This window comes from Podarcis vaucheri (assembly GCF_965113315.1).
Source record: "Podarcis vaucheri genome assembly, chromosome: 14".
Lineage (NCBI taxonomy): Eukaryota > Metazoa > Chordata > Lepidosauria > Squamata > Lacertidae > Podarcis > Podarcis vaucheri.
In genome coordinates, this window is record NC_138752.1 from 44,206,113 (window position 1) to 44,232,646 (window position 26,534).

General features: G+C 45.3%; 1 protein-coding gene across 1 annotated transcript; it reads right to left on the reverse strand.

Annotated features, from left to right (window-relative positions):
• Positions 1-1,221: 1,221 nt before the first annotated feature.
• Positions 1,222-26,305, reverse strand: NPTX2 (neuronal pentraxin 2). Its single transcript, XM_082199818.1, has 5 exons — positions 25,587-26,305; positions 20,821-21,037; positions 14,046-14,290; positions 9,469-9,648; positions 1,222-6,285 (listed from the first exon to the last, which is right to left on the reverse strand). The coding sequence occupies exons 1-5, from the start codon at positions 26,019-26,021 to the stop codon at positions 6,058-6,060; spliced, it is 1,305 nt and encodes a 434-aa protein (XP_082055944.1). The 5' UTR covers positions 26,022-26,305; the 3' UTR covers positions 1,222-6,057.
• Positions 26,306-26,534: the final 229 nt, after the last annotated feature.

Sequence of the window (26,534 nt, forward strand, 5' to 3'; positions counted from 1 at the left end):
ACAACTTCTGCTTCCTTTTCAGTTTCATCGGAATTCTCCATCGCCTTTCAGTGCCACTACTATTAACTGCCTCAAAGTTCTTAAATAAACGGGCAGAGTCTCCAGCCATACATGGCCCTCTAAAATTTTGAATTTGTGCACATTCTTAAAAGGATGCATCACACATTGGACCAAAACCCATGTTCTTTTCAGCTGAGGAGCACTGGGGAGGTTTTGAGCAGGTCACTGTTATTAGCACTATCATTTTGCACAGGCAATAAAGGATGGAAAAAAGCTTCACAATACAGAAAGGTCTTTGTGTTGCCAATGCAAGGTCAACCTAATATCTTAAAGGACGGGCAGCCAGCTTAGAACCCTCCAGATATTATGGACTCCAACTCCCACCAGCATGGTCAATTGTCAAGGATCATGGGATTTGTACTCCAAAACACCTAGGAATGCATCGGGTTGGCTACCTTGCTTAAGGCACAATCCTGTTGCTGTCGTGCACCTTCCAGATGCATTTATTTGGGGGAGATTTAGAAACACATGTGTAAAACAGTGTTTAAGGAGTTTTGAAAGAAGGAGGGCTTAGGTGCATTTATGTGACTAGCTCATGTTCTCAATCTTCCCCATTTGCAAAGATAAGATTGGAGACGAGTGAAAAATCAACACGCAAACCTCGTGGCAGTGGAATCAGCATTTCACAAAAGCACCAAGACATATTAAATTTATAGTGCAAGTTTTTAATTTCCTCTTTTTTTAAAAAAAGAAAAGAACATTGTACTACGTATTAATGGAAATATGTAACTTTCTCCTACAAATGATACAGTCACTACACGAGAGCTCCGTACAATCCAAACATTTGAAAAATAATATATGATTTTTGAAATATATAAATTCCCTTCCTTCCCCTCCCTTTAAAATCCCCCTAAAATCAGAAAAGGTTATCAGCTTTCTGTCCACCCCCTCCCCCCGCCCCTGCCCCAATATGTCATGTAAGTAATCTTAGTGATGCAAGCCAGACAGTCACCAAGTGCAAAAAAAAAAGGGGGGGGAGCCACATCTACAAGGTATTGGGAAAAGAACACATTTGCTTTTTTTAAAAAAAACCACACATTTAAAGACAGTTCAGTGCTTACAGATATCATGATGGCAAACAAGAACTAAAAAGCAACACAGCTGATTTTTGTTTTTTGTAAAGCACAAAGGACCATCACAGGAGATATTTCTTTTAAAAATAATAATAATAATAACAACAGAGAGTTGTTTTTTAATTGGGAGAGATAAAGAAAATAAGAAACATTATCCAAGAGGGATATGGAACCTGTGGCCGTTCGGTTTTTTGTTGAACTACAGCTCCCATAATCCCTTGGTCACGTTGGCTGGGGCTGATGGGAACTGGGAGTCCAACAGCATAGAGAGCACAGCAGGCTCCCCATCCCTGCAGTCAGGAAGTCCTCCTGCACAACTGCCATTGGAATGAATGGGCGGCATCTACTGAAGCACTACTGTGCCCATTCATTTCAATGGGGCTTGCAGGTGAAACGCCCAGTGAAGAGCCAATGTTTCTTAGCAAGTGGGGGGGGGGAGAGACTAAAACAACATCCTTAACTTTGGCACATGCTTATGAAAGGCAAAGCAAAAGTACAATCCCCTTTGGAAAGTCTCTTGGGTAGATATTTTAAAAGGAAATAAACAAATAAAAAATACCCAGAAGGTTAAGTATGGCTAAGAGTCAGTACCTAATAAAGATCAAGGGTCCTTACTCAGGTGTAGGGTATCGCCAAAAAGAAGAAGACGAGGACACATATTTGCATAAGTTAATTCCAGTGTTCAGACAGAATTTAGAAATAATTAACTATAATCTGAATAAAAATATAACACATCTCAACATGGTGGGGTTAAGACATCTGCTCCCTCTGTGCTAACTGAGGATGGCCAACTTCAAAATCCCTCCTGTTCTTCTCTCTTAGGCTTTTTAATCTTTGGACCACGCAGCCCTTCAAATAGAAGATGCCTTCAAACAGAGGACCACCCTCTGTAAAAGTAGGACACATGGTTTCCCAATAGCCAGAGGCCTCCCCTATCTATTGAATCATAGTGCCTTGGGGCTAATAAATGGGCAAGCAGCATCTCTGGGAACTTAGGCTTGGGAATAAGGTTTAGCTCAAACTGCCAACCTTCTGATTAACAGCCAGACGCACTGACCCATGCTGCAAAAAGCTTCCCCTTATGCAGTGCAAGAGCAGCCCAGAAACCATTTCTTCCAGTCAGTTGGCAACCCTGTTCAGAATCTCTGTGCATGGTACTCTGTGATGCGAGCGTGACGGATCAGGAACGAAGGAAGACCTGGGTTCACTTCCATGTAAATAGCCAGCAAATGCCTTCCAGTACATTCACCAGCCAATGAAGGATGTGAATACAATCAGAAAACCTTAGCCCCAGCAACAACTGAACTGCCCTGGAGGAAAGGAAGACAGGATTACACCCATTAAAATTAATGAGCCTGGGTTTGTCACATCCATCGTTTTCAACAGGTCTATACCGTGTAGGGCTGCATACACACATTTATCCCCTCAAAGAATTCTGGGCAGTGTAGTTTATCCTTCAGAGTGTTACGATTCCCAGCAAACCTTAACAAACTACAGTGCCCAGAATTCTTTGCGGTGGTGGGAAATGTGCTTTGAATGAGCTTTAAAGGTACTGTATAGTGTGTACACAGCCTAGGACTAGTAGTGGATACAAGAAAGAAAGAAAGAAAGAAAGAGAGAGAGAGAGAGAGAGAGACAGACAGACCTTGGTCAGATCCCTTGCTGGCTAAACTGAACGCCATCAAAATTGCTAAAGTGACAACTTTTATGTTTTGTTTTTCGTAAAGTCCTATTTACAATCAAGCAGTATATAAATTTGGTCAGATAAAATGCACAAATAAAAACACATGGCACAATCCATTTGAACAGCTGTCCTGCACAAGCCTCCACTGAAATGAATGGGCGGAAGGGCACCACCAAGTTCTTGGCACAACTCCCATTCACAAAATCGGAGATTCGGGGAGGGGGGAGGGACCCTCAAAAGTAATCTTATCCAACCCCCTGCCCGATGCACAAAATCCTCTGCTGCAGCATCCTTGAAGATGGCCATCCAGCCTCTGCTTAAAAACCCCCAAGGAAGGAGAGTCCACCACCTTCCAAGGCTCATTTCAGAGGGGCTTACTCAGGAGAAGATCCAGGGTAGATGGTGCCGCTAACACTTTCCTGCGAGGCTGGAGTGAAATGGCATGCCGCAAAACTGACTCCTATACATTGTACCACATCACAAACACACCCAAGAACAAAAGCAAGAAAGGTGTTGCTGTACAGCAACACTTTTTGCAATGTAAATAGTGCATATCTTTTGCTTTTTAAGGGCCTGAATGATGCAATATTAAGACAAAGTTACCATAGCGTTTAAAAAGTGCTTTTTTATTTAAAGGAAGGGCTACCAAAACACAGGGGCTGGGGTCTGAGGAAAGGGGAGGTCAGGATCCTATTAGCAAAGCTTTGGGCTCTCTCTGTGACTGGGTTTACTTAGAGATCCTAACTATTGCCTAAGGACTTAAGAACAACTGCAAATGATATACTCTGAAGGGGAAGCGTGAAAGGAGGGCTGCAATGTGCCTCAAGATTCACAACCTGTCATAGCCATATTTGGATTTACCTGTAGCCAGGGATGGTGGAGAAATCCAATCCAGTTTTCACCTGAAGCCAAATCTATTAAATTCGCACTTCCCAAACAATATAACTGAAACACAGCTGTCCTTTGAAATTTGCAGCTATTCGAATGTTGCAATTAAGGTTCTCCAACCAACGTTTACAAAAATGCATATTTTAGGGGAAAGTGTGCACAAAACCAAATACATTCAAAATGCATTTTATTAGGAGGAATAGCTTGCAAAAAAATGTGCACATTAATCAAAACTGCATACAAAAATGTGATTATTGGGAGAAATTTGCACTAAAATGCTGATGAATTTTCATGAGCATTTAAAAAAACACACATACAATTTCATGAACTGCTGCAGAATTCTGGTTCTCTCACAGCCTCTCACTTCCAATCTTAAAGTAAGTTACCCACATTTTCAACAGCGCTTTGCATTTTTTTTAAAAAGTCCTCATGAAAATCCACCATATTCCTCTTAATATACGTGTTTGTATGCAACTATGTGCAACAGACATGTTTTTGCAAAGCAACCCGCCCCTAATATAATGCATTTAAATATTGTTTTCAGTGATATGAATATTTTTATGCATACTTTACCCTAGCAAATGCATTTTTGTACTTGGCTGGAGAATTTCACTGCAAAATTCAGAGAAGAGTGGATTTCAAAGGACGGCTGTGTTTCAATTTGTAGATCGTTTCTGAAAGTGTGAATTAGCTTGGCTCCCCTTTAATTGCAAATGGAATCAAATCTCTTCCCCCATCCCTAGTCACAAAGGAGGACACCTGGCATAAAGGTAGGATGAGCTCACAGGTCTGCTTCTTCCATTGGAAAAGAACAGGGAAACCTGTCGACAGGGCAGCTTATGCATCAAAGTCCCAGTCCCATTGAGCCAGGGCAATAGACACATTTAATTTTACCCCTTCCTTGAGATGATTCAGAAGTGCAGAAAGAGGATATCATATTGCCCTGTGTGCTACAGACCACTTCAGACTGCAGGCTGCATATGCCACATGTTTGAATACTGCTAGTGTTTAAAAAAACCCAACAATTTGCATGTGGAAATCTAAAGCGAAAGGAAGATCAACAAAAACACATAACCCTGATAAACTGGATTTCTGTTAGCATAAGCAGAGCCACTGGCGCATCTAGCCCAGCCTCCTCTTCCCACGGTGGCAAACCAGATTACAAGAAGCCTCAAAATGGGACCTGAGTGCAACTTCTCTCTCCCCATTTGGGGTCCCCCAACGACCGACATTCGGAGTCATTCTGCATCTATGACAGTGGTGGGCAATGCAACCATTGTGGCTAGTAGCCATTGATAGCCTTTTTCTCCATGACACAGTTTCATTCTCACATGACGAGATCCTCCAGAAATTTAGGACTCTGCCTTCAGCCTGAAGTGGGCACGAAAAAGGAAAGACAGGGCCTTGTGCTATTTCCATAGGGCCATTTAGAGAAACCCAGAGGGCCACAGGAAGTAATTCACCCCTGCTTTAAGGAACCTCCCCTTTCCCATTCTTCACTTCAGCCCCACAAGTGCTCCCAATTCCTCCATTTGGCTGTAAACACAGGGCTGGGCATTACAGGTTCAGTGGGAAACAGCATGAATCTATTGCGACGACCAAATTGCATGTGAGTCCTTACACTTAACCCCTACAACGTTTGTGCTTTATTTGACACCATGTGCTGTTAGGAGGGGACGCATTCTGTCATTAAGCAGGGACAAAGTATTTGCACGGGACATGGGGTTTCTGCCAGAGGGGTAAAAGTAAGCTTTGGACGTGGATCCATGGCACTATCTACTGCTTAAGTCTGAGAGCTTGATGGTTTTGGAAATTCGTGCCAGGAACCCATGCAGGTAACAGACAGAATTGGCCACGAACCTCTTCTGCGGGAGTTCCGCTGAGCAGAATCAAAGATGGACAGGTTGAGGGCATAACAGTGTACAGGTGCTTCCCAAACTTCTCCCTCCCCCAATGGACCATCTGAAAATTGCTGAGGGTCCTGGTGAACCACTTAAGGATTTTTCTGCCTGCTCTAGCAATTGCAGTGCACTGAGCTAGATGCTGTGTGATTTTTAATGGTATTATTGCAGACATGTCATGGACCACCTGAATGAAGCTCATGGACCACTGGTGGCCTGCAGACCAGTTTGGGAACCCTTGTCTTGTACGCCACCTCCCGTTTAATTAAGGGAGGCTGATGCAAGCACTTGTGGAGAACTGTGCCTCTCATTGGTACCCTGGCAGTGAGTTTACTAAGGGGTAATTAAAATTAACGCTAATGAAAGGAAGCGGATAGGGGCATCAGAGCGTCAGACCTCACGAGAGATTGTCTTAAGAAAAACGGGGCACTTCAATGGGTTATGGTCATGGCTATAAATCGAGCAAACGCTCTTCGCACGTCTCTACGGGCCATTTCGCTGCACCTCCAAACACATCCACATTGTTGTCAACCCAGGGGATGATGTTGCCCGGCATGTTGGTGGAGCAGTTAGCAATATTCATGATGTCTTCAGGCTTCAAGACTCTGTCCCATATATTGAACTGGCTCATCTCCCCAACGAAAGCTTGAGTTGCATCAAACCTTCCTCCAACAGTGTCCTTAAAGTGAATGAAAACCAAAGCTTGGATTAGTTCAAGACCATCCTTTAAAAAGATGGCCAAATCAGTATCTTTACGTTTGCAAAAATGAGGGGAAAAAGAAACCAGTGCAGCTTACTTCTGCGTAGGCAGAAAGCTGCGGGCCTGGTTTTCTCGATTAGGAAGCTGTTCCCTGTCATGTCAAGCCACTGGTGCATCTAGAACAGTATGGACTATTTGACTGGTGGTGGAAGAACTGCAGGAGCCTTTCTCAGACTTACCTGGAGATGCTAGGAATTGAATCTAGGGCCATCTGCATGCAAATCCTAAATACCAAGAGTGGGGGGGGGGACTTGTGGCCTTCCATGTATTGTTGGACTCCAACTCCCATCAGCCCCAGCTAGTATGGTCAAGGATGATGGGAGTTGTAGTCCAGCAACATCTTGAGGGACTCTGGTTTCTTACTTCTAATATCTCCTCCAGTTGATCCTTAGGTCACACGTAGAATCATAGAATTGTAGAGTTGAAAGGGACCCTAAGAGACCCTAAGAATGCAACACAGCCTTTTGGAGGGGGACTGCACCCCAATAAACATAAATTGTTTATTGCAGATTTTCCTATGTAGAAGTGCCCCCCTATTGAGTTGAATAGTGATGCAATGAGCTTCATTACTACAATGGAATCAGCACCCTTGCAAGGGGTGGCGAGCTCAGGAATGTGCAGGATGGTTTATTCACTGTGTTCAGCTACAACCATGAATCTTTTATTTGTGCGCCGCATGTGTGATGTTGCCATTTGCAACATACTGAGACTGATGTACTCATCTGTGAGGCCCTCAATAGCTCAGTCAGTAGAGCATGAGACTCTTAATATCAGGGTTGTGGGTTCAAGCCCCACGTTGGGTAAAATATTGCTTTGTAACCATGACACCTTCCTGGTGGAAAGGTAAAATACACACGTAATAAAGAAATACGGTATGGCCAGCAATATGTCAGAGATGTGTTAGGTTTTTTATGTTATAATACATTAGCAGGAGGAGGGGAAGAGGTAGAGGAGAATTAACCCCAGAAACATGGGAAGCTGCCTTATACTGAGCCCATACTGCCTACACTGACTGGCAGCTGTTCCCTGGGATTTCAGACAGGGGTCTCTTCCTGGTGACACTAGGGATTTGAACCGGCAACTTTCTGCATACAATACAGATGGCTCTACCCATGAGCTATGGATTTTCCCTGTGGAAGATGAAGAAGAGGGCCTTTCCTGTGGTGGCCCCTGCATTCCTAGAATACCATCCCCAGGTTTGGTCCCTCCCCATTGGCCTTCAGGCAGGCCCCAAACACCTTGTTGAATGAACCATGGTGCAGTGTTTTAATAACTTTTCTCTACTGCCGCTATTTTAAAGCTCGGGAGATGCTTTTGAATTTCAAATTTTAATGTGGTGTTTTATTGATTTGTTGTAAGCTGCCCCAGGGTATGGGCTTCAAAAAGCAGGCCGGAAATAACAAGACGGATCATGTTCCTTCGTGTTCGGAGGCAGCATGCAACTGAGTTGCAGTTGCTGGGCAGCAGCGTCACAAAGCGATACCGCTGTTGTGCACTGCTTATGGGATGCCCAGAAACATTTGCCTGACAAGTGTGGGAAGCAAGATGCTAGACTATAGAAAGATAACCAGCAGGAAAAGAGGAAGGAGAGTCTCCAGGGCCACAGATCAATGGTACGGCATCTGCCTTTGCATGCAGGAAGTCCCTGTTTCAATCACTGACATCTCTAGGTCAGGCTGGGAAGGCAGAGAGCTGCTGCCAGTCCGTGTAGACAATTCTGAGCTAGATGTGCCAATGATCTGACACAGTAGGGGACAGCTCCCTATGCGTTCTTCCTCTCTCCCTTCCTCCACCTAACCTCTGCCTTTCTGCAGATGAAAATCACACCCTTTCGGGAGGTTTCTTTCCCCTTCTATATTGGTCTCTCCCATAGTTGGGCTTGCAAGATTTTGGGCAGAACCTGTATTTTAAAACACTTCTTGTGCATAGCACTTAGTTGAACTACTGTGGGGGGTTTTTAAGACAGGTGCGTTCTTCTGCAACATGTCATTGAAGTAGTAACAGTGCATTGCTGCCTGGATAGCTCAGTTGGTTAGAGCTTGGTGCTGATAATGGCAAGGTTGCAGGTTCAATCCTTGCATGGGACAGCTGCATATTCCTGCATTGCAGGGGGTTCGACTAGATGATCCTCAGGATCCCTTCCAGCTCTATAGTTCTACAATTTATACTGGTCGCATCATTCTGCTTTATTCGTTATCATGCAATGCTTCTGCATTATTGCCACACAGAAGGGCACTCTTGCACTACAGAGCAACAAAAGCAGAACCAAAACACACCTCGGGGCATTTGTGGTACAGTGGTGCCTCGCAAGACGAAATTAATTCGTTCTGCGAGTTTTTTCATCTTGCAAATTTTTCGTCTTGCGAAACAATGCACCCTGGGTATTAACGGTTTTAAGTAAAAGGAAACAAACTTGCAAGACGTTTTCGTCTTGCGAAGCAAGCCCATTGGGAAATTTGTCTTGCAAAGCAACTCAAAAAACCAAAAACTCTTTCGTCTTGCGAGGCAGGCATTCGTCTTGCGAGGTACCACTGTATAAAAAGTTACTGGATTCCAACAGGAAGTTGCAGGACACACACTGATTGGTGATGAAGCAGTGTGTCTGCCCCAAAGCTTTTATAGGTGCAAACAATATTGAAAGTGAGATCGTGTATAACCACCCTGATACCATCACAATGATACTTTACTCAGAGTAAACCCATTGAAAACCAATAGGTCTAAATTAGCCACGCCCATTGGATTCAATTAATCTACACTGAGCAAGACTAATACTGGATACAACTCCATGAATGCACAATAAAAAAGGATATCTGCAGGTACCTCTCAGGCCACATTCAAACCATATGATACCACTTTAAAAAGTCATGGCTTCTCCCAAAGGATTCTGGGAGCTGTAGTTTCTTAAAGGTGATGAGAGTTGTTATGAGGTCTTCTATTCCCCTCACATAGGTAAAACTCTCAGATACCCTTTTGAAGACTGATTGATCGTTGAAATACTCTGGGAACTATAGCTCTGGGAGAGGAATAGAGATGACAGTTTCCTGTTGTTTTAAATTCTTGGAAGGAGGAAAAGGAGGGAAATAAGCACCTTGCATGGCTTACCTGTTCCTGACCAAGGATCAGAACCCCTCCTGGCTTAATGGGGTGCCAAGGAGCTAAATTATCCCCCGTCCCAAGCTTCTCTCCATCCTGGAAAGCTTCCCACATTCCGTCCCTCGTGGTCCACGTCACACAGATGTGGTGCCATTTTCCATCGCTAATGAAGAGCGGGAGCTGGGCGACCTGTTGAAGATAATAAAGGTTATTGTGGATGCCTGGAGTGTTACGCCCAAAGGGTGAGTGCCTGTCCAGGGGAGACTGGTCTGTGTGGCTGAATGGCATGTCTTCAGCCAAATCTCACTTTCCTGCCTTCTCACCTGCACCCAATCAAAGCGAAGGCCCTGCCTATCAGCTCCCTCCTCTTTAGTCTCAGCGTTGCCCCTTGTAGAAGCGAGGAGGAAGAGGATGGGGACAAAACTAGAATGAATTGATTCTGCCAGTCACTGACTCTACCCACCATTGGCCTCTTTGCCTTCCTCCCTGGGAGTCCCAATGGGCACCAGCCGCCATTGGCACAGACCACACTGATCCTGAGCCAGTCAGTGGCTGAAGCACTCTACAAAGAACAGACGGTAAGGTTGGCTAGGGCAGGAACATGGCTTGCAATCTCTGGACTTTCCCATTTTACAGCCAACAGGATTTTGCTGCCGATTAAACTGGAATCTTGGTTCGTATTTTATGGTGAAGCTTGGCAAATCCTACATGTGTCCAATCAACGAGGAGAGACAGATGCTAAGCGGCAGGATCAAGCTGAACTGTAGAATTCAGCAGGGAGGAAGATGGGGACAAAACTAGAATGAGTCATTGACTCTGTCACCTCCTGTTCCTGGCTTCGCTGCCTTCTGCCCTGCTTATCCCAAAGTGTAACAGCATCCATTGGACCTGTTTGCTGAGCGGCTAGAGCCTAGTCCTCAGGAAACCCAAATCCTAAAGGAAAAGAGTTGTGAAGATTGGACACTAACACACTGCAGCGTTCTCAATGGGGGGGCGGAAGGAGGTGCATCCTTCCCAACAATCCTGCTGTCAGTTTGCATTTCTTAGTGCAGAAAGTATTGATCCAACGCGTAGAGATCTTTCGTGTTCTAATTAATTCAAGAGGGTTCTGCAAGCTTCTCTGTGGGAAATAAACAAGCAGACGGTTCATAATGTTTGCGTTATTCCTTCAGAGAAGCTGAGTACTGTACAGCTGGTTTAAACTGGTTGTTTTATCTCTTTCTGTCAAGGTCATGACTATAAAAGTAAGGCCAGAAGGAGCCTGGGATTTCACTTTCACTTTCTATCTCTTTTCCATCTGGTGTGGTGTTCTGTACATAGTACAGTGGTACCTCTGGTTGTGAACAGGATCTGTTCCGGAGGCCCGATCGTAACATGAAAAGACCGCGACCCGCAGCAGCGCGTCTGCACACGCGCAGGTTGCGATTCGCTGCTTCTGCGCATGCGCGTGACGTCATTTTGTGCTTCTGCACATGTGCAAGCGGCGAAACCCGGAAGTAACCCTTTCCGGTACTTCCGGGTCGCCACAAGACATAACCTGAAAGAACGTAACATGAGGTATATGACTGTATGCTTAGTGTTAAACTTACTTACAATAACTCTAAACCTTAAGTTAAATCTGCTGCAACTGGATTTCCTATGGATAGTGCCAGTCCTGAATGTATGGGATTTGTGACCATTATGTTCCTTTGCCTTCAGTAGCAGTAAAGCTCTGCTGGATCCTGCATTTTAAGTTTTTACTCTGCTAACTATACATTGGAGTTCTGCTCTGGAGCAATACTGATCGGGGTCATTCCATAAAGCTGAGTGTTGGAAGATTCGGGGCAGGGGGAATAAAGTGCTTCTTCACACAGTGCGTAGCCCAGCTATGGAATTCTCCACCAACAGCTGCAGCCAAGGGTTACCAACTAGGAAAGCTTTAAAGGGGAATTAGCCACATTCATAGAGAAGTCTGCCATAGCTACTAGTCATGATGGCTATGCGCTACATGCAGTATCAGAAGCAGAAAAGCCACAGCTCAGCGGCAGAGCATCGGCAGAAGGTCCCAGGTTCAATCCTTAATGGCATCTACGAGTGGAGCTGGGGGAATTGCCCCGTCTGAAACCCTGGAGAGCTGCTGCCAGTCTGTGTAGGCAATACTGAGCTAGATAGGCCAGTGGTCTGATGCAGTGTAACACAGCTTCCTAGGCCACTGAATGCTGGGGATCATGAGTGGATGGGAGTGCTGTTGCGGTCAATCCTGCTTGTAGGTTTCCCATAGGCATGTACTGGCCGCAGTGGGAACAGGATGCTAGACTAGATGAGCTGTTGGTCTGATGAAGAAATACAGTGGTACCTCAGGTTAAGAACTTAATTCGTTCTGCAGGTCCATTCTTAACCTGAAACTGTTCTTAACCTGAAGCACCACTTTAGCTAATGGGGCCTCCCGCTGCTGCCACCCCCCCCCCCGCGATTTCTGTTCTCATCCTGAAGCAAAGTTCTTAACCCGAGGTACTATTACTGGGTTAGCAGAGTCTGTAACCTGAAGCGTATGTAACCTGAAGTGTCTGTAACCCGAGGTACCACTGTAATCTTTTCAGCTATTTTGTGTTGGAAAGCGAAAAGGCCTGACATACAGTTTGTCACAAAAACTCTTGTCCTCGGTTCCATAAATACAGTGGTACCTCGGGTTACAGACGCTTCAGGTTACAGACTTCACTAACCCAGAAATAGTACCTCATGTTAAGAACTTTGCTTCAGGATGAGAACAGAAACGGTGGAGGGGCAGCGTGGGGGGGCGGCGCAGCGGCGGGAGGCCCCATTAGCTAAAGAGGTACCTCAGGTTAAGAACAGTTTCAGGTTAAGAACGGACCTCCAGAACGAATTAAGTTCTTAACCTGAGGTACCACTGTATTATTTGGAGATTCCAACCAAACATCAGGAAGAACTTTCTGGCAGTAAGAGCTGTTTGATAGTGGAACAGGCTTCCCTGGGAGATCGTGGACTCTCCTTCCTTGGGAGATTTTTAAGCAGAGGTTAGATGGCCATTGGTCGTGGATGCTTTAGCTGAGATTCCTGCATTGCAGGGGGGTGGACTAGATGGCACATGGGGTCCCTTCCAATGATTCTACAATTCCTTCTATCTATCTATCTGGAATCATTGCAGCTCCCCAGTGGTAACAGCAATATCCTCTGAACAGGCTTAAATACATTTTCCTTTAGAATTGCCTAGTAGAATTGATTTTTGTACCTGGATGCTGACGAAGCCCTGTGTGCATATATTATGAACTGTGGCAAATTCCGAATGATGCACATATCTCTTAGCAACCTCTTATAACGCTCCCAGGGATTCAATGTTTATGAGACTACCACAATGCATCTGCACAGAACAACAGGCCTTTTCCCCTCCCCTCCCCTGCTACACACAAACACATTTCTCCTTCTGACAGAGCCTTATTTTGACCACATTTGTAATAGGTCAGTTGCTGACTTGATTAATTGTTACGTGACTTACAGTCTAATTTTAAAGCGGCCAAGCCAACAAGCCGCACTCTGGTGAAAGGAGCTTCTACCGGCAAAGTAATTCAAGAACTGCAGCTTTACGACCTGATCAATCAACTGGGAGAACTTGCAGCAGTGAAAGTCTGGGAGCCTCATCCTTCCCTTTGCAAAGCAAGTAAACGTCATGCGGCCTCCCAAATCTTCACTTTGCAAAACAATGTGCAGAATGAAACACAGCCATCTTTCAAAATTCACCTTTCTTTGCAGTGCAGTTCTGCAGACAAGTAATGGGTACCCAAAGTACATTGGTGAAAATAACGTGCAAAAATGTGCTATATTAGCAGAATTTGCTTTGCATAAATGTGTGCATTAGGCAAAATTGCATACAAATAATGTTCCTATCAGGAGATATTTGCACTAAAATGCGAATGAATTTCCATGAGGATTTTTAGTTTTATTGTATTTGATGTAAAGGTGTGGGGAACTTAAGATTGGGTAAAAAACGAGAAAGCGGTTGGCTCATCTCTACTTGGAACCAAGTCCCATTCAGTTCAATGGGACTTGCTAGGGAGCGAGTGTGCACAGAATTGCCGTCTCAGGGGCCAAGTGCCAAGATACTTCATATGCTTGTTTTTGGTTTTAACAAGAGTGGGGCTCAAATGCATTGACCCTCCAGACAGAATGAAGAATTGCCCTACTATTTTAGCAGGGCAGGATAAAATTCTGCTACATCTTAGAGTGCAGCAGAGCTTAATCCTCGAACATTTCACTATTGCACAGCGGGAATTCTTTTTTTTTCCCTTGCCTTGGCTGATGGAAAGAAACGGGATTCTCAAAAGGAAGAAGAAGAAGAGTTTGGATTTCATCTTCCGCTTTATCACTACCCTAAGGAGTCTCAAAGCAGCTTTCTTTCCCTTTCTCCCCCACAACAAACACTCCGTGAGGTGAGTGAGGCTGAGAGACTTCAAAGAAGTGTGACTAGCCCAAGGTCACCCAATAGCTGCATGCGGAGGAGCGGGGAATCGAACCTGGTTCACCAGATTACGAGTCCACCGCTCTCAACCACTACACCACACTGGCTCACTGGAAGGCAAGTCTTTCCTCACCTTGTCATTAATGAGCAGCTCAATGGGGTTGTTCCCCCACTCGATCAGCACCACTTCATTAGCTTGCCCAGGGACAGCGTAGGAGAAGGGTGTCCCTATTCCCGGAGAGGCACTCGACTTCAGCCACAAGCACACAGTGAAGGCATACAGCTCAGGCAACGTCTTCTTGATCTTCCCATACAAGTAGTTGGTGCGGAGAGGGAGGGAGACTTTAAATTCATCCGGCGATTTGAAGGCGCTGGTACCTACAGCCATATCCCAAAGGACACAAGGTTACCCATGTAAATTGCAGGGAGGTCACTCAAATAAAGAAGCGGATTCATTGCACAGGTTTTACCTGGTTTATCAATCAATCAATCAATTAATCAATTTTGCATAAAAGTAACTCAAGAGCTCTGAAAGCAAACTAAGAAGCATGCTTTCTTCATCCCTGCACAGAAAGTTTCCCCCCTGAAATATTAAGTGTCTAAAATTAAAACATAAAATATATCTATTTTATGGATCTTCATGATGTATGTGACAGGAGAAAGCGCCTTTTCAGTGGTGCCCCCTGTATTTTAAAGTTTGAATGGGATCATTTTATTGTGTATTTTGATTGCAGATGTTTATACTTTACTGCTTGTGAAATTGCTTTTTGTACCTGAACATTGTTTAAGAAGTCTTTTTCTGGCAATAAGATTTATCTAAATTAATAACAGGATTAACAACAAGAAGTGCTGGATTTTAAAGGGACTCTTGAGTGGGGCAGCGGCACCATGCTAGCTCCTCAACAGGTGGGTCACTGTTGCTTACCAGAAGAGGGGTGGGTGAGTCGGCGGGAAGGTTGGTGCAGTGAAACACAACAGCAGAGCCAATCTAGCACTCCTGCAAGTGCGTTTGCACTGTAGCAACCTCTCCGCTGCCTTGCCTCCATCCCTCCTGGGTAAGCAACAGCAACTCACCTGCCAGGAAGCTAACACAATGGCTCAGTCTCACCAAGAAAGCAGCTTCTGGTGGACAGCAGCATTTACTGCAATCTCCTCTGGGGTATGTGGAGATTATTGAGCGTCATGCCACAGGTGCTGAAAAGATATCCCTTGCCCGAGTCCCTGAAGCAAACATTGCAGACTGTAGGCTGTCTGGGTCAGGATTGGAAATATAGGAAGCTGCCTTGTACGAGTTCTGACAATTTTATCCATCTAACTGGGTGTTACATACTCTGACTGGCAGTGGCCCCTATGGTCTCAGGCAGCTTGCTCCTTTTAATTAGAAATACTGGGGATTGAACCCAAGACCCTCTGCAGAGTATGTGTAGGGTATCTTCGTTTAATTAGACGTTCTGATTCTGTGCTTACCGGTGAATGGCTGCCTTCTTTTTAATAAAAAAACAACAACACTATGTGTTTTATTTCTTCCTTCCTCTATGTGGCATATATATATATATATATATATATATATATATATGCAGGTTTTGGTGTCTTCGGGTGTCTTCCCGTGTAAGAGTCGGGGTGTCTGTGCGACGTTTCGACGAGGTCTCACTCGTCATCTTCAGGCTGGTGCTTTCGGCTTCTTGTTACTGGAACAGAGCAGAGTCTGGTGTTTGAGTTCCTATAAATACTGTTGAGGGGTGTGGTGTATAGCCTCCAACGTTCTGGGCAGAGAGGAAGTTCCTAGATTAGTGTGCCTTTTCTTCTTTTGTTCCTTAATTACTTGAGGGATATCTTGGGTGATTTCATGAGTGATATTCTGAATACCACTGGGTGGGTCATTAAGTGTAGATTAGTTGCTAAAGCTTTCGTGTCTTGACCTCTTGAGCTTGTGAAGAGTTTTTCTGAGAAGATGGCTGTGCTGCATTTAGTTGTGCTCTGGCTTGGCTTCGTGTATAGGGGCGAGCTATGGTTTTGTGCCTAGTGCCAGCCAGATCTGTGTAGGGATTGCAGGGGGGTGCAGCATCCGGAGGTGCCACTATAGTTTGGCTACTGGATGGAGTCTGTAATATGTCTGTGGAGAGGGTCTGGGTTTGGGTCTGGTGTGGTTGATTGGTGACGGCGTTCTGTGTGCCTCTGGTTCTGGTGTCGGTTTTTGTGGGGAGGGCTAATTTCCAGATGTCTGGCAGGCGGGACGTCTGGAAATTAGCCCTCCCCACAAAAACCGACACCAGAACCAGAGGCACACAGAACGCCGTCACCAATCAACCACACCAGACCCAAACCCAGACCCTCTCCACAGACATATTACAGACTCCATCCAGTAGCCAAACTATAGTGGCACCTCCGGATGCTGTACCCCCCTGCAATCCCTACACAGATCTGGCTGGCACTAGGCACAAAACCATAGCTCGCCCCTATACACGAAGCCAAGCCAGAGCACAACTAAATGCAGCACAGCCATCTTCTCAGAAAAACTCTTCACAAGCTCAAGAGGTCAAGACACGAAAGCTTTAGCAACTAATCTACACTTAATGACCCACCCAGTGATATTCAGAATATCACTCATGAAATCACCCAAGATATCCCTCAAGTAATTAAGGAACAAAAGAAGAAAAGGCACACTAATCTAGGAACTTCCTCTCTGCCCAGAACGTTGGAGGCTATACACCACACCCCTCAACAGTATTTATAGGAACTCAAACACCAGACTCTGCTCTGTTCCAGTAACAAGAAGCCGAAAGCACCAGCCTGAAGATGACGAGTGAGACCTCGTCGAAACGTCGCACAGACACCCCGACTCTTACACGGGAAGACACCCGAAGACACCAAAACCTGCATATATATATATATATATATATATATATATATATATATATATATATATGAAAGAAATTGGCAAGCACATTCATTTGCAATGAAACAGAACACAAAGCCTTTGATTTCTATGGAGCAGACTTCACCGTAAATGTGTTTTTTACACTGAGGATATAGGTAACTTACATCAAGACTGCATGTGGCAATTTCCGGCAGATCTCGACACTACCTGTCCCAAATGGTTTGCTTTTAAAGAAATCTAGCAGGTCAGCTTTTTTAAAATAGCTTTTGACTGCTTTTAAAGACCTGGGGATTTGATTTGCAGCAGTGATCCTGAAGCTTTCTCAGACTCATTTTCCCTTTGAGTGTATTTGGTTGCAAGTTCTGCAGCAGCCTGCTTGCCTCTGGAATCTCTTTCTATGAATGCATCGCCACCCTATTAAGAGGTTAAAACCCATCTGTGAACAGCACCTGCCCCTGGGGAGAAGATGAACAATTTCATTCCATGCTGCCTTTCACCTTGGATGAAAGGTTCTGTTAATTTTTTATCAACGTGTCCATCTTTCAGCCTGATTCCAAACATGTTTACTCAGGTTCAAGCTGGATGCAGGTTTACTCAGGTTCAACGCTGGTCCTGCACCTATATAAAGGGTCAGTGTGATTTAGAGGTTTAAGAAGGCATGGGAAATCCATGACTCTCCAGATGGTGCTGGACAAGTGTCTATACTACTTTTTTAAAAAAAAACCTTGTAAGTAACCATTCAGTGGTACCTTGGTTTGCGAACAGCCTAGTTTACGACCATTTTGGATTATGACCAATTCAAACCTGGAAGCGCACATCCCGGTTTGTGATTTATTTATTTTTTGATTACAACCCAGTTTTTTTGGAGGCCCAATTGGTGAAAGAGCACCTTGGGTTATGACCTGTTTTGGTTTATGAACGGACCTGCGGAACAGATTATGGTCGTAAACCAAGGTACCACTGTATTAAAAAAGAGCACTGCAAACCCTTAAAAACATTGAAACACACACACACACACAAAGTAGAATATCCGGCCATAAAAGACCCTGCCAAAACAGCTAGTGGCCAAAGACCTGTCTGAACAAACAAATCTCTACCAGTGAAAGGGAAGCACAGAGGGGGCCGGCCTAGCTTCTTGTGGAATGGAGTTCCACAATCTGGGAGCAGCCACCAAGAAGGCCCTGTCTCATGTCCTCACGAAACATGCCTGCGAAGGTGGTGGGACCAAAAGAATGGCCTTTAGGGAAGCATTGATTAGCATTTGGGAAGTTTGCAAAGCAGAACAGGAGCACAGCAGCCTTCTCTCTTCCTATCACTAGACTTCCTATATCTCCAAAACATCCCTGTAACTAGCGCATCATGGCAAAAAAACCTAAGTGACCCAAAATTAAGATTCGCCTGCTTTTGTTCAACAACAATAACGAACAACAAAAAAGAGAAACCAGAGGTGCTTATGTGGTCTGGAGATTTATTTTAAGGAATGTTTGCACCCTTTCCCCATGAGAGTAATGGCATGCCCAGATATGTGCAACCTGGCTCCTGCAAAGGCTGGGGCTTAACCTTCACAAAATGCATCCGCTGGCACAATTTGGAGGTGCAATCATTAATTTGCCTGAACAAGCCTTGATCCAGACTTGCTTAGTACTATAAATATCATTTAAAGTGAATCTATATTTAAACAATTCACACACTCTTGATCTGTAAAAACAGGGGAAAAGGGAAAGGGAAAATGATTATGCAGACAGTTTCGTGTTATTCCTCCCTTGCCATGTGTGCTTGAAATTTAAATACACAAACTCTAGCCAAGTGTGCTGTTTCCCAGTAATTAAATCTAAGGATCTGATTAAATGATTAGGATTAAGAGTGTCCCCCAGTGGCTCCAGGAGTAATCCACAGTAAAGGTTGCGCATTTGAGACAGGACATGCTTGCCCCAAGGTCTGTGGAGTGAACAGAAGTGACATTCAGCAATTAATTAAAAGCAAAAAAGAAAAGGGAAGTTTGTCTCATTTCACAGCTTGCTCAAAGGCAAAGAAGACGTCTTTACAGGTAGGCTAAGTACCTCTCTCTTCCTCTGTCTACCAATTAAACTAACTGATACGAGGGTTCAGGACAAACAAAATGCAGTACTCCTTCACACAACACTTAAAGTTAGACTGCAATGCTGCAAACAATAAGCCCTGCTGAATCCAATGGGACTTGCTTCTGTGCATTACATGGACAGACTTGTGCTATAGCTTATGGAACTCATTGCTACAGGATGGTGGTGATGGCCAACTGCTGATATGGCTCTGAAAGGGAATTAGACAAATTCATGGAGGAGGAGAGGTCTACCAGTGGCTATTAGTCATGATATTTATATGCATTCTCCAGGTTCAGAGACTGTAAACCACTGAATACCACCTGCTGGGGAGCCAAAATGGCAGAGGGCTATTGTCCTCATGCCCTGATTTTGGGTTTCCTCTGGTTGGCCACTATGGGAAACAGACTGTTAAACAGTAGGCGCTGGTCCACTACGGTGAATGGGACAATGCCCAGTCTACCTCAGCCTGACCTCAGCACCAGCCACCACCATTACACCCAGCGGTTCTCAAACTTGGGTCCCCAGCTGTTGTTGGACTACAACTCCCATAATCCCTAGCTAGCAGGGCCAGGGATCGTGGGAGCTGTAGTCCAACAACAGCTGGGGATCCAAGTTTGAGAAATGCTGGACTAGATGGGTCCACAAGGCCACTTCTTGCTTTGCAAATGAAAAGTGTGCTGGGGGACCGCAGGAATTCCATTGCCAGAAATGGATCGTGCAGGACTGAAGCCACTTCTTCCTTGCTCGACATCATCCCTTTGAGATCATGAGAATGGATTCCATGTAGTGATGAAGACATGGCAGTAGCCTCCAAATAGCTACAGGACCGCCATGCAAAGATGGAACAGGCTTCTTATCTGTTGCTCTGGAGAGCAGGGCTAGAACCAAGTGGTGGTTGTCAATTGCAGGGAAGGAAGCAGGTTTAAGCCGAACATCAGGAGATGCTTCCTAATAGCCAGAGCTTTTTGACAGCAGGAGGTGGTGGGCTGTACAACCATCCGTCAGGAATACATCAGCTGCATCCTGCATTGCAGATTCTGCACTGAACAAGAGGGGGTGCTACATAAACATAGGAATATAGTGGTACATCGGGTTAAGTACTTAAGTCTGTAACCTGAAGCGTATGTAACCCGAGGTACCACTGTATAAGAAAAGCCCTATCTGATCAGGCCATTGGCCAACTAACCCAGCATCCTGTTCTAACCAGTGCTGGATTTACGTATAAGCTAAACAAGCTATAGCTTAGGGCCCCACTCGCTTGGGGCCCCCCAAAAGAATTAAAAGGGGGGAACTGGATGTACATTTCCAAAATATAAGACAAAAAACAAATAAAACAAAACCTACATACAGCAACAGTGTTTTGTGTTGTGTAGGCTCCTATGATGCAAGTAATGGGCCCCGCCCGCTAGCCTGCTCCCTAAAATATCACTGGTTTGCTCATTTCTATATATAGGGTGCCTACATTCTGCATAGATTGGTTGCATGGCAACATGTGCAAATGGCTTTAGATGCCTATTAGGTCCATAAATTACCATACAGCATATATTCAACATGAAAAACAGAGACAATTTGTTGTTGACAAAGGACAGCTGGACATATAAAGGGCCCCATTACCTTCAGTAGCTTAGGGCCTCATCAAACCTAAATCTGGCCCTGGTTCTAACAGTGGCCAACTACAGTGGAGGTACTGCACATCCATCGTCCAAATGTGTGTAGAAGTCTGCACCCAGGATGCCCTTATTCTGTTATTTATTTATTCAGCTTAGATCCAGACCAATGCAGTAACGCCTGTCCCCATCCACTACCAGAAATACAAGTTGCTCCAGGCATCACTGCACCCTAAATCAATACACAGAACTGGAGTGTTGCAGGACATCTGAGCTCCTGCTGAGTCAACAAGTCAAACAAAAATAAACCCACGCCGGAATATACAAAGGCATCATCATTACCTCTTTCTAGTTCAGAAACCCTTTCAAGAAGTGCGTTCAGTGCTGCCTCTGTCCTTTGCCGATGGGTGGAAGTCTCATTATGAAGCAGGGATTTCTCGTTCTCCAGGTCTGCCACTTTGCTTAAAAGCTGGCGCTCTAAATCTCCCAGCCTCCTCTGAAGCATCTCTCGGAGATCGTGAGGCAGGGCTGTATAGGACACGTTCGCTCGGAGCTGATGCTATAAAGGAGAGGGGACAAGGGGGAAACAAAACAAAACGCCACAATTCTCATTCATTAAACTTAACGAGACACTAATACTATATTATCTTCTCATATGCCCCAGGGCAGCTGGAAGTCAAGCATATGCAGCAAAAATTGAGCTTCTGAGTTCATATATCTCACTGTATGGAAAACCAGGTGTGCAGATGGAAGACGTGTGTACATTTCTCCTCTGTGATCTAACAGCCGGGGACGTATATGCAGAACCCGGTAAACCACCCTCTCTTTAAAAAGCTGGATTTCCACAGATCAGCCTTTCAGGGCAAGAAAGAAGAGAGCAGCAGGATTCAATTCATCTAATAGCTGATTAACAGTATCCCAAGGGAGTAATTCCCATTAATTTCAAGGAGTCTACTATGAGTAGGAATAGCATTGAATACAACACTATTAATATTCAAATAAGCATGATTAGGAACACAGCCTTATTTTAAATTCCAATTTATAATGCAGTAATAGTTCACGTTTGAAAAATACATCTCCTTTTAAAAAAAACTAGCAGTGAGGGTGGGGAGATGAGCTATGTCATAAATAAAACAGGCATTGCAAAACAATGAATTAAAGCAGTCCACACAATCCCCAACAGCCAGACCTTACAGATCTCATTCTAACAACTGTAGAGGGTTGCTGGAATAAACAAAGTTTTAGCCTTCTTTTAGGAAAGCAGAAATGGAGGGTCTTGGCAAGTCAACGATGCCCTGCAAAGATGGAGCAATGCTAGAAATGACCTGGCTTCATGCTCTACAAGAGCAATTCAGCAATCAATACGGAGATCAGCTGTGGGAAAAGGACTTCTGGAAGTATAGAGGTCTCCATGCTGGCTGCAGCTGCTGGAAGCTGGAAACATCTGGAGGCAGTGTTAAAAACTCAGATATATAAGCTAGGAGCCAATTGGCTCCTTAAACCTGGGTTACAGTCACTAAAACAGAATGCCTAGTTGCCATTTTGGAGCCAGATGGCTCAAAAGTCATATTTTTCAAAACAACTTTTTGGTTCCTAAAATTCATTCCGATTTTGCAGATAAAATATAATGGATTGACTTCTACAGGCTGTGTTGCTAGTGTGTGCCAACAGGCGAGATCCAATGATCCCCAGGCATGCAGCTCCAGAGAGTAGAGACATCAGGTGCTGTCCTGGTGCCCCAATAATCTTCACATGGTCGCAAGTGGCCAATAGCCAGGTACAAAATGCACCTGGCTAATTTCGAATGCTATCTGGAGGGTATCCTATTGGCTACCACTGGGTCAAACCAACACTTTCAGTTATGACCAGAAGTCAACTTTTTTTACTTACAAATGGACGGTTGATAACTCTTAAGCCGCTCCATTCTACAGAAAGTGACGTCACTTCTATGCAGGTATGTTGGGGGGGGGATGTGTGACTTTGGTGGCATGCAATAGCTCCTACAGGGGCATTAGCTGCCAGATTTAACATTTCTTTGCATGAACAATTGTTAAATGCTTATGGCACATGCGACAGAGATCTCATGCCAATCTAGACATGTGATTTTGGGGAATGCAGATAAATTTGTGTAAATCGTCACTGAATGGCTAACTCTTTGAATCCTTTTACTGGAGCGTTCATGAGGGTGCCTTTGAACTGTGCAATAAAAGCATTGCTGCTAGCCATTTTATTTACATTTTTATAGGCCTGATGTTACTGAGTTCATCCATCCTTATGTTTATTCAATGTCATAGTCAAGAAGAAGAAATGAAATGAAACAGGGGGATACCTGTGACCTCTGGGCCACAGGTTGCCTCACTGTGTCCCACAGGTAATCAAACAAAGCATCTAGCATTTCCAAAGTTGCTGCACCTTACTGATAATGTTCCTTTCCAAAGAGGAAGGGGGGAAACTTGTCCTTAACAGCTGTATCCTTGATATTTGATTACTATGAGACTTCCTCATTATACATTGACGGCACTTCAAGCAAATGTAAGAGCAGCTTCAAACACCGAATTCTGCATTGATTACAAAAAGCTTTCAACCATGTCCTTCAAAATGACAGCTGGATTGGGAGAGGAGATATACCCTGCATTAATATTTAAGCATCAGTGACCACTGGGCTGAAAAATAATATCTAAAATAATCTATCTAATAATAAAAATAATAATATCTAAAGTACTGTCTCATTCATTCCAATTGTCTTTGTAGCGGGTTGTATAGTTAAACTGTTGAGAAGATGGACCGGCACTTAACACTTAAAACAAAATAAAAACCCTCATGTTATTACATGGCACCATATGCCAAGGACACATTATCTAGGATGTCAACGTTACACTGCAACCTCTTAAGCAACTATGTTCTTAGCTGAGGCTGAGATTAAGAAAAAGAAATGAAAAGCACCAGGGCAGGGAAATAAAACCCACAAATCTCCTCTCAATCCATTTTATTGGTAAACACACATAGAACATCTATACCTTCTTGTGCTTCCATTGGGGGAAATAGCACCTCATAAACACCAGTTCTGTAGTTTGTACTTGTTGCAATCAATTTTCACAAAATCTGCACCAGGGCTCAGAACAAGCATCACCTTGCCAGGAGCTGGTGAATATTTTATTTCTTTGGATTTCTAATAAAATGACCAATTCCGGATCTCTCTTCCCCTTCATATTCTCCCTCTTATGCCTGGATTAAAGTATAGCTTCTCTGCTTAATGTGATAATAAATTTCCCCTTTTATAAAAGAGAAGTTCAAGAAAGTGATTTACATAAAACCTGAGCAGCCTTTCTTTTTAAAAAGAATCCCATTAAAGATGAGACGATGACTAAGAGTTTCTGGGAAATGAAGCCTGTTTATTGCAGTGTCCCAGAAGGTTGAAACTTCACTAATTGCTCCCCTGATAATCTACGACGTATATATTTAGCGGGTGACAACAATCCCCTAAGGAGAGACGCACCTTCAGCTGCCTAGAAGATGAAACTATAGGTTACAAATCTTGAATGGCTAAGAAAATGGCAAAAAAGAAGACAGGCAGGCACAAATATTGAGTTCTTCCCCCAAAAATGACCTGGTATTTGAACTTGGAACAGCACCATACTATAGAATGGACCAGAGGCATAGACTAGGAATGAAGATGTTTCACACAATTCTTTAGATATGGACAGCAATAGACTATTTTTAAGAAAATGAAGGTTGCAAACCTGCTATAATGGGATCTGGGCACTTCTTGATGGGGGATTATTTCAAATCCTGTTCCTCGACACTACAACTACTCAGAAGAATGTGTAGGTTATTTATGCAGCAGTATAAGAATAGCACTGCTGGATCAAGCTCAACATTTTGCACTGGCCAACTAGCCGTCTCTGGCAAGCCTGCAAACAGGGCAAAAGGGCTGCTGCCGTGCTCAGCTGTTGCCTCCTTCAGCAACTGGTATTCAGAGGTACAGTCCCCCTTCACATGGAGGCTCCATTTAGCCATCATGCTAGTATAGTATAGTGGATAGAGTCTGGGGTATAGATTGAGGAGATTTGGGTTCAAATCTCAGTCCCAAGGCTTTGTGGATGACCTTGGGGCCAGTTAATGTATTTCAGCCTGTGACTGTCACACAGGGATAAAGAAAGGAGGCGGCATGAAGACGAGCAGTAGCAAAGTGAAAGAGCATCTGTTTTGCATGCACAATTTCCAGCTTCTCCAGACAGGTCTGAGAGAGACTCCCTCCTTGTGAAACCCTGGAAAGCCACTGCCAGTCAGTGCAGGCAGACTGAACTAGCTAGACTAATGGTCTACCTCAGTATAGGGCAGCTTCCCGTGTTCCTATATACCGTATTTTTCGCTCTATAACACGCACTCGACCATAACACACATGTAATTTTTAGAGGAGGAAAATCTGTAGGCATGCCACCCGTAGGCATTCCCTCCATAACACGCACAGACATTTCCCCTTACTTTTTAGGAGGAAAAAAGTGAGTGTTATGGTGCAAAAAATACAGTACATATTGCCTTCAACGCTGTGGAAGAAGGGTTAGAGCTGAACTCAGTGATACTTACAATGCAATGCCTACTTTAAAAAAGTAAATTCCAGTGTGCCCTGAAGTGCTTGCCCCCTAGTAAGGCTAACTTTTAGGATTGCAGTATAAGTCTAGCTTGCCTCCTTTCCACACCAGTAGCCAATTTTCAGCATCCTGGACACACAAAAGGTTGTTTTATCCCTATTAGGACTCCCTAAGAGTCAAGTTTCAAAGGCAAAGTGACTTTCTCACCTTCAAACCAAACACAAGCTACCTGGCATCAGTCACCCACAAGGATGCCGCTCTCTTTTCCAAAAAGAGATGGAAGCACCACAAACAGCTCCCACCCCGCACCTAGCTACCACCTGTCAATCACCCCCAACGGGGTGCGCTCTTTTCCCAGGACCAGAGGCCAAATTGCAGCACCACAGACAGCTCCCGCTCGGCACAGAGCCCTCCCCGCTATCCATTACCGCCAACTGGCTGCTGTCCCTGCTTGGCGAAGTCGGCGGCTAACTTTCAGCACCGCGGACAGCTCCGCCCGCGTTCCCCCGTCCTCACCTCCAGATTCTCCAGGCGATCCTTGAGCGTCTGCATGGTGCGGCTGAGCTGGTCGATGATCTTGGCGGGGTCGCGGGGCAAGTCGCCCATGGTGTCCTTGCCTTTGCCGAACTCCTTCCTCCACGTGCCCGCTTTGCCGTCGGGGGTCTCGCAGCGGCCGAGCTTGGCGGTCAGCTCGCGGATGGCCTCCCTCTGGTTCCCGATGGTCTCCTTCTGCTGCAGGATCGTCTCCCGCAGCTGCAGCACGGTGGCCTTCAGCTCCTCCTCGGGGGGCAGCCCGCCCCCTTGCATGGGGATGGGGGGCAGCGGGCAGCCCGGGTTGGCGGCGTCCAGAGGCAGCGAGGTGCACACGAAGCGGCTCCCCGGGGGGCTCTCCTGGGCGCCCGCTGCCCCCCACGCGGAGAAAGCCAGCCCCGCTAAGACAGGCAGCAGCATGCCGGCCGGTGGGGTGGGGGGCGCTAACTTACTGCGGGAGGGACCGGCTCAGCATGGGGTTGCGGGGAAGAGGCTGCCAGACCCGGGAAAGCCCCTGGGGGGGGGTGGTTTCCAAACGGCTTGCCGTCGGGAAGCGCCCAGCGAGCGTCTCTCCGCGCGGGGAAGCACTTTTCTTCGCAGGGGAAGAAAGTGCGGGGCGGGGAAAAAGCTTGCAACGCCCAGCAGCAACTCGTTGCAAGAGGCAGCAAAACTAGGATTGCGCCGGCGAAGCGGCTCGCGCGCTCTTAAAAGGCTGAGCCGGGTAAGCTGCGAGGAGGGGGGGGGAGGCGTGGGAGAACCGGGCAAAGGGAGCGCGCGCCGTGGCGGCCTCCCGCTCTGATTGGTCGGTCGGTTCGGAAGCCCGCGTGACGCCTTCTCGGCTCTTGACTGGCAGGGCGGGGCGAAGAGTAGAGAGGGGCGGCGGAGGTGGGGGGGGGGAGAGAGAAGGCGGGAAGCATCCTCATTCGTTTCCAG

What these genes read in the sequence shown, in the direction of transcription:
- NPTX2 (XM_082199818.1), bottom strand. Translation starts at nt 26,021, where the DNA reads ATGCTGCTGCCTGTCTTAGCGGGGCTGGCTTTCTCCGCGTGGGGGGCA. An exon ending in GGTTTCTGAACTAGAAAGAG is followed by an intron (nt 14,291 to 20,820) that starts GTAATGATGATG and finishes ATATGGCTGTAG; the next exon opens with GTACCAGCGCCTTCAAATCG. An exon ending in TGATCCTTGGTCAGGAACAG is followed by an intron (nt 6,286 to 9,468) that starts GTAAGCCATGCA and finishes ATTCACTTTAAG; the next exon opens with GACACTGTTGGAGGAAGGTT.